This window comes from Podarcis tiliguerta (genome assembly GCF_965153285.1).
Source record: "Podarcis tiliguerta genome assembly, chromosome: Z".
Lineage (NCBI taxonomy): Eukaryota > Metazoa > Chordata > Lepidosauria > Squamata > Lacertidae > Podarcis > Podarcis tiliguerta.
The window spans coordinates 25,492,014-25,509,279 of record NC_139553.1 but is presented as its reverse complement, the minus strand read 5'-3'; the positions used below and the strand labels follow the sequence as shown (position 1 = coordinate 25,509,279).

At 43.7% G+C, this 17,266-nt stretch overlaps 1 protein-coding gene across 1 annotated transcript in view; it reads left to right on the top strand.

Annotated features, from left to right (window-relative positions):
- Positions 1 to 17,266, top strand: part of COL4A5 (collagen type IV alpha 5 chain) — a 132,374-nt gene that overhangs the window by 40,151 nt on the left and 74,957 nt on the right. The window contains exons 2-4 of the mRNA XM_083423348.1: positions 8,107 to 8,166; positions 15,304 to 15,393; positions 16,096 to 16,140. Of these exons, the coding sequence (XP_083279474.1) occupies positions 8,107 to 8,166; positions 15,304 to 15,393; positions 16,096 to 16,140 (195 nt within the window). The remainder of the gene's footprint in view (positions 1 to 8,106; positions 8,167 to 15,303; positions 15,394 to 16,095; positions 16,141 to 17,266) is intronic.

Sequence of the window (17,266 nt, the reverse complement as noted above, 5' to 3'; positions counted from 1 at the left end):
TTCCTTATAAGGACTCCCAGGGCTAGGGCTGGGGGGAGGGGCGGGTTAAGGCAGATGGAAGAAGGCCGTGTCTCTCCCCTCACCTCATAATAGCATACACATCTAGCATATACGAAAGACTTCTCTGAACTGCAGTCTCAGAAAACATTTTAAAATGTCTCATATTTTGTATTTCTGAAATGAATAATTATTTTTTAAATAATTTAAGCCTAATTTGATGTACTCATAATTGAATATAATGCATAATTTTACATTCTTTTAATCTTTTTCTTGCTAGGTCTTATTTCCTTACATCTCAGCATTTAAAGTTTCTGACTGATTTTTTTTTTAAGATTGATTTCACGATATAGCCAATTTTCATAGTTTTAAATACCCCCAAACTGAAAAACAAGTGGATGTATGATTTTTGTGGTTCATGCTGTGGCCAAAGACATGTGATTTGATGGTGAGTTTGGGGTGACCCAATGCAAAAATCCTGAGAATCCATGTGGATCTGTGCTTTGTAACCACGTTTTTGCGCCATTGTGGCCCAAGGCAACAGTGGATGCATAATTTTTTTGGTGCAGGCTGTAGCCATGGACATGCTTTGTGATCTGATGGTGAATTTGGGGTGACCCAATGCTAAAATCCTGAGGATCCATGTGGATCTGTGCTTTGTAACCACGTTTTTGCGCCATTGTGGCCCCAGGCAACAGTGGGTGCATACTTTTTTTGGTGCAGGCTGTAGCCATGGACATGCTTTGTGATCTGATGGTGAATTTGGGGTGACCCAATGCAAAAATCCTGAGGATCCATGTGGATCCGTGCTTTGTAACCGCATTTTAAGTGGGGAGGGAAGGAAAAACACTGAAGGGACAAGGAGCACGCGTGGGGTGTGTGGAGAAGGAGCTTTTCGGTGAGCTGAGTGGGGAGGAGGGAGGGAAAGAGAGCACGGTTGCTTTAAAGGAGCCAACCAGACAGGAGCCGCTTACACAGGTGTAAGCAGCTCCTCTCCTCTCCTTTCCCATTTTGCTCCTTTAAAGCGAGATGGCTCTCCTCCTCTCCCTCCTCCCCGGCTCAGCTCGCTGAAAAGCTTTGCTGCACCTGTGTAAGCGGCTCCTCTCCCGTGTAAGCGGCTCCTCTCTCGCTTTGCTGCTTCAAAGCGAGCCACGGAGGAGGGAAGGAAGGGGAACCATGGATCCTCTGCTTGTGGCTGCAGCAGGACCCCCCCCCCGCCATCCATAGGCATTCGCTCCATAAGATGCACAGACATTTCCCCTTACTTTTTAGGAGGAAAAAAGTGTGTCTTATGAAGCGAAAAATACGGTAATCTCAGAGCCTCTGTCTATAATTTTTGGAAATTGTTGAAGAACAGGTGAGGTCCCTGTGGACTGCAGCTGGGCAAATGTCACAGTATTCAAAAAGGGAGGGAGGAGAGGACCCAGGCAATTACTAACAAGTCAGCTTGAGTTGTTTTAAACAGCATGTGAGCACTTAGAAAAGGATGCTGTGATTACTGAGATCCAGCATGGATTTCTCAAAAACAAGTCATGCCAGACAAATCTCATTTCTTTCATTTTTCTTCTTTTTGGTAGAGTTACATGACTGGTGGATCAAGGGATTGTTGTGGATGTAGTGTGTCTTCATTTCAGTAAGGCTTTTGACAAAATCCCCCCTTGATATTCTCATAGAGAAGCTGGTAATATGTGGACCAAGTGATGTTACTGTTAGATGGATTTGTAGCTGAACCCAAAGTGTGCTCAACAATGGTTTCTTGCCATCCTGGAAAAAGTGACAAGTGGGGTACCACAGGGTTCTGTTCTGGGCTTGGTGTTGCTCAACATCTTTATAAATGATTTGAATGAAGGAATAGAAGGGATGCTTACCAAATTTGCAGGTGACTGGAAGGGGTAGCTAATACATCAGAAAATAAAATGAGGATTCAATGTGACTTTCACATTCTTTGTAAATGGGCATTCTGTTTCGCTCATTGCTGTACCTGTACTTCGTTACTATGGCATCAATTTGCTGGAGAATTGGCCCAAAACTAACGAAATGAATTTCATTAGGGACAAATGTTCAGGTTCTGCACTTAGGCAGGAATAATCAGATGCACAAATATAGGATGGGGGATACCTCATTTCATTGTAGTGCATGTGAAAAAGATCTTCATAGATCACATGAGTCAACAGTGTGATGCAACACCAAAGAAAGCTAATGCTATTCTAGGATGCATCAACAGAAGTATAGCGTCCAGTTCAAGGGAACTAATAGTACCACTCTATTCTGCTTTGGTCAGACTCCACCTAGATTATTGTGTCCAGTTCTGGGTACTACAGTTTAAGAAGGGTGTTGTCAAGCTGGAATCTGCGCACTGGCAGGTGTCCAAGATGATAAAATGCCTTATGAGGAATAGTTGATGGAGTTGGATATGTTTAGCCTGGAGAAGAGAAGACTGAGAGGTACTATGACAGCAGTCTTCAAATATCTGAAAGGCTGTCACATGGAAGATGGAGCAAGTTTGTTTTGTGTTCCTCCAGAGGTTGGATCTGAACCAACAGATACTAGTTACAAGGAAGGAGATTCCGACTAAGCATCAGGAAGATGCTTTCTGTCAGTAGGAACTGTTAGATGCTGGAATGGACTACCTCAAGAGATTGTGGTCTCTCCTTTATTGTTGTTGTTTTTTTTAAAAAAAGGTTGGGTGGCCATTTGTCAGGGATTCATTAGCATTGCAGGGGGTTGTACTAGAAGATCCTTGAGATCCCTTCCAACTCTACCGTTCTGCTCTTTCTCTGCCTCCTGCTCCATGTATTCCTTTGAACCTCCTGCCTGTCTGGTGAAATTTTCTGGCAGCTTGAAATGCTGGTCTCTGTTTTGTGACACAGCAGTTGGTCCTCAGGTATTGTCTGCTGTGGATTTGTGGTAAAAAAATAAAAAAATCTTAATTGTGACTTTGAGGAGCTTTGTGCAGGCTTATTTACCCTTCACTGAGTCTTTAGGGGGTGGGTGCTGTTATGAAGGGGGATAAACTTCAGCGAGAGAGATCTAACAAATGATTCGGTTAATAGTTTAAAAGGCTGGGTTTTTTACACTTTCTGGTGTATGACAAGTTTCTTTGTAAACGGGCATTCTGTTTCGCTCATTGCTGTACTGAGTTACTATGGCATCAATTTGCTGAGCAATATCTTACTGATAAACTAAAGAGGCGTCTCTGATAATTGTAATAATAATATTTAGTACCTGCAATCTGCAGGTTTCCAGACTTGAAACCTTCTTTCTCACATAGGATGAACTCAATCCTCTAAAGCATATGCTGTGTTGCATAAAAGGTGCACACCCACCCAGAAGAATAAATAATCCCTTTTCTTGTTTATTTCTGCTCCTGGAAACATATGCAGATTTACTCATTTATGGAAAAACATACAAATACTCAAAGAAGACTTATTGATTTGGGTGGCAGCAGTATCTACAATCAGACATGAACAACAGAGTCAGAGTGCAATAATTAAATGACTAGCAATATTGTTAATTAAGGGACGAGGGTGGCACTGTGGGTTAAACCACAGAGCCTAGGACTTGCTGATCAAAAGGTCGGCGGTTCAAGTCCCCACGATGGGGTGAGCTCCCGTTGCTCAGCCCCTACTCCTGCCAACCTAGCAATTCGAAAGCACGTCAAAGTGCAAGTAGATAAATAGGTGCTGCTCCAGCGGGAAGGTAAACGGCGTTTCCATGTGCTGCTCTGGTTCACCAGAAGCGGCTTAGTCATGAGCGCCTCAACCCCAGAGTCAGCCACGACTGGACCTAATGGTCAGGGGTTCCTTTACCTTTAATATTGTTAATTACAGTGGTACCTCGGGTTAAGTACTTAATTCCAGAGGTCCGTTCTTAACCTGAAGCACCACTTTAGCTAATGGGGCCTCCTGCTGCCGCCGCGCCGCCAGGGCACGATTTCTGTTCTCATCCTGAAGCAAAGTTCTTAACCTGAAGCACTATTTCTGGGTTAGCGGAGTCTGTAACCTGAAGTGTATGTAACTTGAAGCGTATGTAGCCTGAGGTACCACTGTATATTTGTGCTTTCTGTACAATTGCACAACGTGGCTGCCAAATTGATCTTTTATTCATGGCCTTTAGCAATTTTTATTTTATTTTTTTGCTGTTTTTTCTTCTGGTCTCTTACGACTTCGCTTAATGTTTTATTTTAACTGGGAGTGGTTACATTTTTTTCTGGCATTCTGAAGAAATAATGATCTTGTAATACAGTCGTACCATGGTTTTCGAACAGCTTAGTTTTCGAACATTTTGGCTCCCGAATGCCACAAACCCAACAGTGACTGTTCCGGTTTGCGAACTATTTTTGGAAGCCGAATGTCTGACGGGGCTTCTGCGACTTCCGATTGGCTGCAGGAGCTGAAATGGATTACTAAATATCATTATTAGTTTTAAATTGTATTTTCATTGTAACTTTGTTTCATTTTAAATTGTAGAGTTTTGTTGCTGCTGCTGCTGTACTCAATAACAAAATATACAACATTGTAGAAAAACAGTGTACAAGTTAAACACACACACATATGAAGATGAACTTGCCTGGAAACTAGGTCAATGAAGTTAAATGCTCAAAATTCTAGCTGCTGCGACATACCATCATTTGTTCTTGCCTCCCACCTCTTGATTTTTCAATAGAATATTAACTTTACAGTGGTACCTCGGGTTAAGTACTTAATTCATTCCGGAGGTCTGTTCTTAACCTGAAACTGTTCTTAACCTGAAGCATCACTTTAGCTAATGGGGCCTCCTGCTGCTGCCGTGCCGCTGGAGCACTATTTCTGTTCTCATCCTGAAGCAAAGCTCTTAACCTGAGATACTATTTCTGGGTTAGCGGAGTCTGTAACCTGAAGCGTATGTAATCTGAAGCGTATGTAGCCCAAGGTACCACTGTCCTTTTAGCTCTGGGTGCCAAAAGCATCAGAGAAGGTGAGGAAGTTATTATTTCCCTCAGAACTGGACAGATTTGCCTTACCTGCATCTTCCAACTGAAAGCAAGGTGTGCCACCTATTGGCTGGCATTCTTATTGCGACAATTCCTGGCTAGGTGAAAAAGATACGGCTCTTGAGTCCGTGCAGAAATAAACCAGCCAGTTTAATAAGTATAAAGAACTATCTGCATGAGTGGTGCAACAATGAAGGCAAGAACCTTCAAGAAATTGCTTCTTCCCTGTAATCAGGAAAATGTGAAATGTATGGGGACACATGTTAGGTTGGCTTAGTTGGTTTTAAAAGGCCTGTCTAATCAGGCAACAGATTTTTTTACAACACACACTTGTGTTGTTTTAGAAGAGGCATTTCCCATTGTGCGTGTGAAAGAGAACAAAGAATTCCTCTTACAAGGTCTGCTGTGACATGTTCTCAAATGAAACAAAAGAAGTTGTTACACACTACTTTTTAGGTGGGCCTCACATAACAGTTCATATATATGGAACAATCACTGATTAGAACAAGCCATGATGACTTCAGAAGCCTGTGTAATAGCAGTGTGTGTATGTGTGTGTTCATATAAACATGTATGTTTACACATGCAGTGGCTCATCTTCAGTTCTCTCGGTGCTTTTCAGAGTGCACAAGGATAGGCCTCTGCCCTGAGCAGTTACAATAATAATAAAAAAACATAGATGCAGAGAAAATGGAGAAAGAGGGGGCAAGTGTAAGCATGGAAACAATACGCAGTGGATTCAATTACAGATGCTTAGGCTTCACAGCAAGATGTGAGAATGAGAGGGTTATGCCAAAGGCCTCAAAGGAAAAGTGGGCTTTGAGGTGGGTTGGATGTGAAGAAATGCCAGCACACAGGTGTCCTGGGAGGCAGTTCCAAGTACCGTATTTTTTGCTGTATAAGATGCACTTTTTCCCTCCTAAAAAGTAAGAGGAAATGTGCGTCTTATGGAGTGAATGCAGGCTGCGCAGCTATTGCTGAAGCCAGAACAGCAAGAGGGATCGCTGTGCAGTGAAAGCAGTGGGATAGCTGTGTGAAGCCTCTTCAGGGCAGCAGGAGGAATGCGTGGCTATCCCAGAAGCCAGAACAGCAAGAGGGATCGCTGCGCAGCAATCCCTCTTGCTGTTCTGACTTCGCTTCTCTGGAGTGGCACTGCACAGAGAGGGAAAGCTGCGCAGCGCCCCTTCAGCAAAGCGGGAGGAGAAATGGAAGCGCCCCTTGTCTAATCCCCTTTTGAAGTTACCCAAGCTAGTAGTTGTCGCTCAGTCTTGTAGCAAGTTCTGTCTTTTACATTGTGCAAAGTTCTTCCTTTTGGCTGTCCTGATCTCCTACCTAGCAGCTTCCTTGGATGGGGGTGGGGTGGGGTGGGGTGGGGTGGGGGGGTGATATAAGTATCTTCAAGGTTCAGGGTATCCTGATGAAACCCTTTGGTTGTTTATTAAATAGTTTAGTACAACATTTGATTCAGAATATTTTTTTTCTTGTTTTCCTCCTCTAAAAACTAGGTGCGTCTTATGGTCGGGTGCATCTTATAGAACGGAAAATACGTTGTATGGGGAGCAAGGGAGACTTGCTGTAGCTCATGGGTATGCAAACTAAGGACCGTGGGCTGGATGCGACCTAATCGCCTTCTCAATCCGGCCCTCAGATGGTCCAGGAGTCAGCGTGTTTTTACATGAGTGGAATGTGTCCTTTTATTTAAAATGTATCTCTGGGTTATTTGTGCTGCCTGCCCGGTGTTTTTACGTGAGTAGAATGTGTACTTTTATTTAGAATGCACCTCTGGGTTATTTATGGGGCATAGGAATTCATTCATTCCCCCCCCAAAAAAAATATAGTCCGGCCCCCCACAAGGTCTGAGGGACAGTGGACTGGCCCCCTGCTGAAAAAGTTTGCTGACCCATTCTATAGATGCTTGAAGTATCAGGTAGAGCTTTGGAAAGGGGAGGGTGGAAGAGTGAAGATGAACGGCAGGGCTGCGGGGAGAAGAGTTGGGGGGGGCAAGGCGATGGAGGGCTCTGAAGGCAAGGTCAAGGAACATGTACTAGATTTGGGAATAGACAGGAAGCCGGTGTCTATTTAAGGAGGGGTGATTATTATGAAGGGAGGAGAATTATTTGGGAAACAGATTTCTGTGCAGATACGAGGGGACCCCGGTTGAGGCAGGGGAAGATCAGGGAGGTAGGGGGGTGCTGTTGCTGTTTTAAGGTGTGGTTCAGTCACATCCCAGCACATCCGGGTTGCACAATGAAAGCTGAGTTGGAGTTCTTGTGCAACAAACCTGCTTCCCCCAGGAGATCCGACTTCTTGAGATAAGGAAAGTGACTGGTAAAATGCAGTGAGGAGTCTGGAAAAGCACTTGCTAAACGTTATGTACTGAAGTTCTCACCCTGGGCCAGCAGGGGGATACTGTAGATGATTCAGGTCCACATATGCAAATAAGGGATCGAAAGTGACATTCAGTGATTGGATAGTTACAGAAAGTGGTTACTGTTGCGTTCTAATGGAGCTCTATATAAGCAGGCTGGCTGAACTCTTCAGTTCAGTTCTGTCCTGGCCTGTGAATAAACAAGAGCTGTTTGAAGAATCGCTGTGTCATCTGATATGTTCACCCACAACTTAACACTAAAGACTTCTTGCCTCCCTGCAAACAGAGTGAAAGGTCAATAAATCGGTCATTTAGAAGCACCCTTAGGGTGTGGGATGGCATGGGCATGAATCAGAGTGTGTTCTTTTCTTTTTTTTAATCATTTTTATTAAGTTTCTGATAAAAAACATCCAATTAATATATCCAATGTTGTCTTGCGGGAAAAACTAGGGTTGGCTGTTGTTGCTTCTTCTTGGTTTTTGTCTTTTTTTTTTGAGAGGTTGTAAAGGGAGAAGCAAGGTGATCTGCATTTCTCCCCCTTTCAGGGTTGAGATTATTCTTAAAAGAATATGTGAGGTCAGTCCATTTAACTGATTAAAATTCACATGTTGCACTCCCAATCCCCCCCCCCCCGATTGATGAAGTGTGCTAACCTTAAACTGTGTTCATAAAACAAGCGATTGAAATTCCTCCTCATTAGCACATATTTGGTGGGGTGGGAAAGTTCTTTGCAAACTTTTAATGTTCTCTTTTTATTTCTCTTTTCTAGGCATGCCATGGATGTTCATCAGGATCCAAATGCGACTGTAGCGGAACAAAAGGGGGAAAGGTGAGCAGGTGTGTGTGTGTGTGTGTGTGTGTGTATGTGTGTGCAGGAGGAAACCTATCTGGATCCTGAAGAGTTTTTGCTCCACTGGACAAGCCGCACAGCAATGAAAACAATTTATATTCTGCTCTGTTTTCTCTAACAAAAAAAATATAACCATTTGTTTATAGAGAGTTTCTAATAAATGTGTTCAGATTTCAATGTTAGTAAGAATTTAAATATTTGTAACCTGCCAGTTAACGGCGTTCCGTGTGCTGCGCTGGCTCTCCAGATGCAGCTTGCCCCGCTGGCCACGTGACCCGGAAGTGTCTGCGGACAGCGCTGGCTCCCGGCCTATAGAGTGAGATGAGCTTACAACCCTAGAGTCTGGCAAGACTGGCCCGTACGGGCAGGGGTACCTTTACCTTTAACCTGCCAGTTGGCTAAGTCTCAAAGGCAGATTGTTAAACATTCTATGAATTATACCTAAAAGCACATGGAATATATTTATAGGATACTTTATAATACATATAATCCATTAATTATTGCATACCTTACAAAAGAAAGCATTCCTTTCAGTACTTGGGTCCTACTATAAATGGAGCCTTGAGTACTGGTACTGATACCTTGAATTGAGTACATAAATTTCAAGATCACTGTAACTGGCTCTTCTTACTGCTCAAGCCAAGAACCTGGTTGTGGCATTTTTCACTAGATGCAGTTTCTGGGCCATATTCAAGGGCAGCACTACATAAAGTGTGTTGCAGTAGTCTAGATGGGAGGCTACTCCTTTTTCAAAAAAAAAATGTTTATAAAATCTCAAGGTTGTATGCAGAGTTAATAAAAATGCAGGAATAAACCCATTTATTTATTATCATGAAAAAGAATTACACCACTTGATTGTAAAAAAAAACAATCAAAGCACTTTACAAAAGGGGAAAAAATAGTAAAACTGAGAAAAAATGGACAACCCTACTTGAAAACATACCAAAGTTCAAATAATAAAACAGATTAAATCACCTCAACTTTCTATACATCTGCATAGGCTTGTCTAAACAGGAATGTTTGGGGCAGGTGCCAAAAATAGTACAGTGAAGGCGCCTGCTTGATCTCAACAAGCAGGGAGTTCCAAAGTTTGGGTGCTGCCACACTAAATGATCAAATGCAGAAACAAAACATTATGTACAAAACAGGAAAATATCCAACCTAAGGCAAATTTAAACCAACTGGTACTAAAAGTCAGATAAGGCCTGGGAATAAAAAAATGAGTTGTTTTTATTCAATTGTTCAAAAGGACCCTAATTGACAGCTGGTTTGGTGCCTGCTTCAGTTCAGAGAGGAGAATGTTCCACAGAGAACACAACAGAACAGACTCTCCCCCAATTCTAACAGGGTACACTTTTAAAATCTGAGCATGCCCAAAGGAGCATGCCCAAAGTCCAACTACTTCAGGAAACATGTTTATTAATGCCAATTATATATCAGTCCCTAAGCATTTTTAGGAAACTGCTCATGGAGGAGAGAGCTACAGATGGCTCCTAGCCATTGATGGCTCTGTTCTGCCTCCATGGCTGGATCAGCAGTGCTTCTGAATAGCAGGAGCTGGAAGCTGCAGGAGGGCAGAAGAGTGTTCTTGTGCGCAGGTCCTGCACCTAGTTGGCTGCTGCGAGAACAGGATGCTGGACTAGTCCCCTGAGGAAGAACTGTAAGAAAACAACATGGCATTTTACAACTGGTATTAACAAACTCTTCTCCTGTGCCCATTAGATTCCAAGCTATTTTTTAAACTCTCTTAAATACTAAATAGTAGCAACACCAATAAGAGAAGTAGAAACAAGAAAGGAGCTAATTGGGGAAACCCCAAAACTTTCCAGATCACCTTTAGGAACATAGGAAGCTGACTGATTAAGGACATAGGTCCATCTAGCTCAGTATTGTCTACACGGACTGGCAGCTGTTGTCCAGGATTTCAGGCAGGAGTTATTCCCTAGAGATACCAGGGATTGAACCTGAGACCTTCTGCATGCAAAAACAGATGCTCTACTACAGAGCTCTGGTCCTTCCTCCTTGGCCTGATGCCTTGAGTCAATATGGAAGAAGTGAGGCGAACGTCTCTATGGAGGGACTTCTATACATTTGGAGTTCTACTGTTTTGGTAAGGGATGTGGGTGGTGCTGTGGGTTAAACCACAGAGCCTAGGACTTGCTGATCAGAAGGTTGGCAGTTCGAATCCCCGTGACGGGGTGAGCTCCCGTTGCTCAGTCCCTGCTCCTGCCAACCTAGCAATTTGAAAGCACATCAAAGTGCAAGTAGATAAATAGGTACCGCTCTGGCGGGAAGGTAAACGGCATTTCCGTGCACTGCTCTGGTTCGCCAGAAAAGGCTTAGTCATGCTGGCTACATGAACTGGAAGCTGTACACCGGCTCCCTCGGCCAATAAAGCGAGATGAGCGCCGCAACCCCAGTCGATCACGACTGGACCTTTACCTTTACCTTTACTGTTTTGGTGCCACCATAAATAAAGCCCTGTCCTGTTTTGTCACTAGGGTGGCCATGTGTTACACTCTGCAGAGGGCAGTCCTCTGTTGGATTGATTCTTCTTTTTGAGGGATGGGGGAACCTGTAGCTTTCCAGATGTGGCTAGCAGAGCGTGCATTGATGTCTGTTAGCATATGGAGAGTCACAGTTCCCCACTGCTCTCCTGAATATGATTTAAGCTGGTTTTTGGTTTCTGCTTCACTTAAACATCACTTTAACACCCTCCAAGGCACCCTATTTCTATAATTTTAACTTGCTTTAAACTGTTTTTCAATATTGTGTTTTAATTGTTGTAACCCGCCCTGGATAAAATAAGTGGCTGTGCTTGTGAATGTAAATTTCCAATGGACTTGAAAAGCACAATTCAGTTTCTTTTGGTTCTCAAACTTGCCACTGAGTTACGCTTTCAATGCCAAGCTGCGTTGGTGCAGTAAACATTTCCCCCAGTGAGTTGTTCGGGGTGCCTCACAGAAGCTACCCCAGGGGCCACGCCTATCTATCCAGGTGGCTCAATTGAATGAGATCATATTTTGGCAAATGTGCTTGCCAAAGGTTCATAGCATATGTGTGTGCTAAGCCTAAGGCTTAGTCTTCTTGGCAATAATACAAGGTTAAATGAGGTTGTGCTGCTAAAACTTCACTTTGTTTTTGTTTGTGTGCGTGTGCGCGTGCACACACACATACTTAAAAAGTACCATTATGAACTTCTGTCATAATGACAGAGGGCCTTTTTTATAAAAGAAAGAAAAAGAAAGAAAGATAAATGCTGTGTGGTTTGAACAAACAAGGAGGGCTTTTTGCAGGAGGCAAAGGGTCAAGCTAGGCATGGATGCTGGTAGCAGATGCACCCAACTGCAACTTCAGAGAGGAGTACTGTAGCCGGATCAGGCCAGTGGCTGAATCAGGCCATCTTGTCCAGCATCCTGTTCTCACAGCGTCCAGCCAGATGTCCTAATGGGGAGCCTGCAAGCAGGACCTGAGTGCAATAGCAGACCACCACATTTGGGAGTCCCACCAATTCAGGGGGCTCCCTGCCTCTAGCATTCCCAACACAGCTAGTAGGAACAGATAGCCTTATCATACATGAATAGGTCTAGTCTTCCACCTCCCTTTCTTAAGACCATCCAAGTTGGGTTTTCATCAGGATTCCACATTGACATGGTTTGATGAAAATTGATAGAACTGTTTATGAAGTAGTCATGGGGAAGCTTTGGCCCATGCTGTCTTGGCTTTCGTTTTTTAAAACCAACCTTCCTTCCTTCCAGCCAAAATCAACATATCCTTCTGTATAGATAAAAATGAGAATGTAGTCAAGCTCTGCAGTTCTCATGGCCATGATAGGCAGCCATGCTAGCTGCAGCATAAGGAACATCAGACCAGCTATTCAACAGGGGGGCAAGAGTTCCCTGGGAAGAGAGATTGATGGTTATACCATTCTGAGAACTGTAGCTCCGTGAGGGAAATAGAGGGTCTCCTAAGAACCCTTAGCACTCTTCACAAACTGCAGCTCCCAGAATTCTTTAGGGGGAATTGTGACTGTCAAAGTGGTATAACAGTGCTTTAGATGTATGGTGTGATTGTGGCCTATATCAATGGGTGACTGTGACAGTGATGCAGGACAAGGTATTTCACTCTGATGGCTTCCATTTGTGCTAATCAGTTTCCTCCTGTAGGACAAGTTCTTGGCGGGTTCTTCTTCGGGGCATGAACTGTCATCCATCTCTCTTGTTCCAGATGCTTAACATAGCTAATCCATGAGAACAATTCAGAAGCACACACTCTTTGTTGAGTATCTAAAACAAATAACGCCACATGCACACCTTTTGCTTCCCTAATCCCTGCGCAAATTGCACGGGCTCCGATGCTGGAAAACATCTGCCTGACAAGAGGCTGCAGTTCCGTGTGCTACTGAACAGTCCCACCTGCGCTATGTGAACATTAAAGGTCTTTGCCATGATTCAACCCTTTCCACTGTTTCCCAACATACACATTTCTCAAGGCAGATTCCATGCATATCAGGGCTGATCTGCACTTGCCTTCTTACGAGGAAAAATTACACTGTATGTTGGTCTCAGAAGGCAGGGTTGCCCTTGCTGCGTCCACCAAAGGGAAACGGGCATTTTAAGAGCGTGAAATAGGTGGAATTCAGAGATAGCAATCTCACATTTCGAAATTCTTTCCTCCTACCAGGAAGTTTAAAAAGTGCTTCCACAAAATATTTATTTTCCCGTAGCAGTGTTAGGGAACCATTTCATATCAGCCCCAGCCAGAATAGCCAATAGTCAGGGATGATGGGAGTTGTCATCCAAAAACATCTGAAGGGTCACTGCTTCCTCATCTCCATCCTATAACCAGCCTTAGTTAAAAAACAAGCAAACCACAGTACAACCACTGCAGTTAACAACTGAAAGGAATTATGTAACTAGTTCTGTCTCTTAATACTGCAGGGCCTTAGCAGTGTTTGCCCCTGAGCAAGTGCTATTTAGAGATGTACTGCCTCTGGAACTGAGTAAGATGTGATTGTACTGTATGTTCAAGGAAAAGAAGAGAACTATAGTGCAACCAATTAGGAATCATCTTAGTGGTGATTATTTCAAACAGGCTGCATGCTATTTCCTGAGGCTTAGAAAAGCTCCCAAGTCAGGCTGGCTTACTCTCCTGAGCACTTAAGGACTCTGCAAACTGTTTCCTAGTGGCTGGGCCTGTCTTTGCCTTTTACCCCCTGTTCACCTTGCCACCACCTCACTACCTGCGTGCTAGGTACAGGGTGTGATAGTAGAATGCATGCCAAAGCTACCTATTTAGTTCTTAGGACAAACAAACAATCCATACAAAAGTGAATGGAATGCTTGAGGACTTTCCTGGATTCAAGGTATTTGGGCCATGTTAAGATCAAACCTGGCAAATGGATTAAAGTAGAAATAGCAGGCTCAGGGAGCTGTGCAAGATAATCCCTTCCAGGTATTTCCTATTTCCTGTACTAATTAGCAGCTCACTATAGGGGAAATTCATATATTGGATGCAAGATTTGGTTGACCTTTTCGCCATGATGTAAAGAATTAGTTCACTGTGCCAAGGCTGACCCAGCTTTCAGAAGTGGATCACTAAGAACAAAAACCATAGAAGATCTTGGAGCACATTCCCCATGTGTCTTCATCAGGCCCTCTAAAGCAGGGATAGTTACTGCAGATAGTTAGTATTTTCCAGGGACAGTCCCAGATTTACAGAAGCCATCCTGGTTTCTGATTTGATCCTGGAATGTCCCGCTTTGCCTTAGGACATCCCAATTTTCATTAGAGAAATATTGGAGGGTATGGAGTTATCCAACCCCTGAGCCATCTGAAGGCAGCTCACTATAAGGAAGGTTTTTAAATGTTTATTATGTTTTTAATATTTTGGAAGCTGCCTAGAGTGGCTGGGGCAACCCAGTCAGATGGGTGGGGTATATGTAGTAAGAATATTATTATTAAATACGACATCCCTATTTTCATCGGAGAAATGTTGGAGGCTATGTTAATATAGTGCCCTCCCAGTGTTGTGGACAACAGCTCCCATGCCCCATGACCATTGACCTTCCTCGCTGGGTCTGATGAGAGTTAAAGTCCCTGATCTCTGGAGGGTGTCATGTTGGCAGTCTGTCCTCTAAAAGACTTACATTTGCCCGGAGCTTCCAGCAGGCTTGCTTGAGGGCTTCCCATCATCTTCTGGTTGACACATGCTGGTTGACACAACCAGCTGTCTGAGGAGACTGGGATGGGGCAGAAGGACCGTTCCACTGGCAGAGAAGAGAGCTGCTGGTGGGGCAGCATGTCCAAGCTAGAGGCCCACCTGCAAAAGGCTGTACTGCTGTTAGGGGCTGAAACAAGACATTCCTGTTGGTGGTGGTCTTTGAATATACGAGATCCAAAGTTCCCTCATTCACCTAAGACACACATGGGTTGGGCCTCAACCTAAGCCAACATGGCATCAGTGGAAGGGAAATTGGTTTTTTTAAAACAAAACAAAAAAAAAACAAGAACAACTTGGGGAAGAAAAAGTTGTAGCCATTGATAGTCTTACACTCAGTGAGTTTGTATAATTCTCTTCAAAAGCCATTCAAGTTGGTAGTCATCACTATATCTGTCTGTCCTGAATCTTCCAATATTCAGCATCATTGGATGCCCATGAATTCTAGTGTTATGAGAAAAGGAGAAAAACTTAGCTTTCTCCACACTGTGTTTAAATTTTGTATACATTGATCCTGTCCCCCATTAGTCACTTTTTTTTTTTTTGTAAACTGAAAAGCCACAAATACTGTAACCTTTGCTGATTGGGCAGTTGCTCTATCATCTTGATTTCCTTTTTCTGAGCCTTTTCCTATAATACTTTTTGGGGAGGTGGGGGGAGGTGAGGCAACTAAAACTGAGCCAAATGAACCAAATGGATCCCATTTTGATGTTTGCTGGAATTCCTGATCCAGATTCAGCACACAGGAATTCAGCATGGTTAAACAAATGACATTTCTTTTAGCAAATGAGAAGAGTTTTTTGACGGGAAATACCAAGAGAAAACAATGATTCTACATACTATATAGTGAGAATTCTTAATTCCGTTCATTTTATTATTATTATTATTATTTTGCAGGGTGAGAGAGGCTTCCCAGGTTTAGAAGGACAACCAGGCTTACCTGGGTTTCCTGGACCAGAAGGGCCAGCTGGGTCACGAGGCGAAAAAGTGAGTAGCTCAACAGAATGATGATGAATGCCTCATGTTGCCATGATCTATAAAATATCTAATATGGCTTCAGTAGTCCAGACATTTAGATAGTGTTCACTGCATCAGAGCAGGTGTTCCTTTTAACATCTCTCGTACACGTGGAACTGTTTCTGTGTTGGCCAAGAAACACAAAGGTAAGGTAAGAAGAAGTTGAGTTATTGGACCAGCCAGCTGGTCTAGTTTTAGACTCTGAAATTAATCGTCTCACAGAGTAAGATCCTTTGGTTTCAGTAGGATTTTCTTGCAAGTAAGTATGCTGACCTGAGACTTAAGAGCACCTTCGTTTCTCTGGAATGGGGTGAGGAACTTTTGGCTCTCCACTGATGTTGCTGAAGTACAAGCAAGCATGGCCAATGGCCAGGAATGAGGGGGGCTGTTGTTCAGCAACATCTGGAGGGCCAAAGGTTCCCCACGCCTGATCTAGGATTTTCATAATGAACCTAGAAAAACTTCTGTGTGATTTGGGGGTGGGGCATGGAATTGAAATTTCCTGTTATGCAGCCAAGCTGCCTGAAATAATGCAAAAAGCACAAGCGTTGTCTTTGTAATTAAGGCTAAATGAAAAAGTGGATTTCAGTGTCTGTCTTTGAATTCATGTTAACTCATTGCTCACTTTTCTCCTCCTCTTCTTTTCCCTGCCCCATGTTTTTCTTTTTCCAGGGGGATGATGGATTCCCAGGGCCACCTGGACCCAAAGGAATTAGAGTAAGTGATGTTTTAATTTTCTGAAATGCAGTTACTGGGGGGTGGAGAGCGGCAACAGGACGAGAGCAAAATAAGCAGTGGAGGCAAATGGGGTGCTGCCCCACTGACCACAGTCCACCCCCACCTAAGAGCCTTCTTACTGCCTGCCAGTGTAAGTGGCTGTCAGCTTCCTCCTCCTAAGTGTTGATCCTTTAAGAACTCAGCAGGATGGGAGAAGGATGGGAACAAAACAGAAATTAGTCTGCCATTGGCTGCTTTGAAAGTCATTGGCTTGGGCTCCACCCACCTTTGGTCTCTCTGCCTTCTGCCCCACCAAGCCCAGTGGGTACCAAACACCACTGAAAGTAAGTGGTGTATTTTTGAGGAAATATGTGCCACACTTTAAGCAAAACACAACAGCCAAAGCAATAATGTAGAGATGAGGAACCTTTGGCATGCTAGATGCCCCCCCCAATCCCTGTTCATTGGCTGTGCTGACTGGGGCTGATGGGACTTGGAGTCCAGCAACATCTGGAGGGTAAAAGCTTACCCACACCTGTTGTAATGTGTGTCTCTGAATTTTGCTAAGAGCAGGTGACTGGCAGAGGCTCACCAGTGCCTTGGGAGTTCTTTGCAAACTTTTTATATTACAGGTACATTTCCCTACCCCACCCTGCATTTCCATAATACACATGTGTGCCCCTGGCATGTTTCTTATGGGTACATGCACCAGGCAGCAAGAATTCTCTTCAACACCATTGCTAGCTCCACATAGGGCCTTGGGTACAATTCATTTAGTGGAGCCACTCCATGAATGGGCCTACATGCTGTCAGTGCAATTCATCCCTTTGGAACATAGAATGCTGCCTTGTAAAAGGTCAGACCATTGCGTTCAGTTAACTCAGTACAGTGGTACCTCGGGTTACAGACACTTCAGGTTACAGACTCCGCTAACCCAGAAATAGTGCTTCAGGTTAAGAACTTTGCTTCAGGATGAGAACAGAAATCGTGCAGTGGCAGCGGGAGGCCCCATTAGCTAAAGTGGTACCTCAGGTTAAGAACGGTATCAGATTAAGAACAGCCCTCTGGAACGAATTAAGTTCTTAACCTGAGGTACCACTGTATTGTGGAGTATGGTGGTTAATGG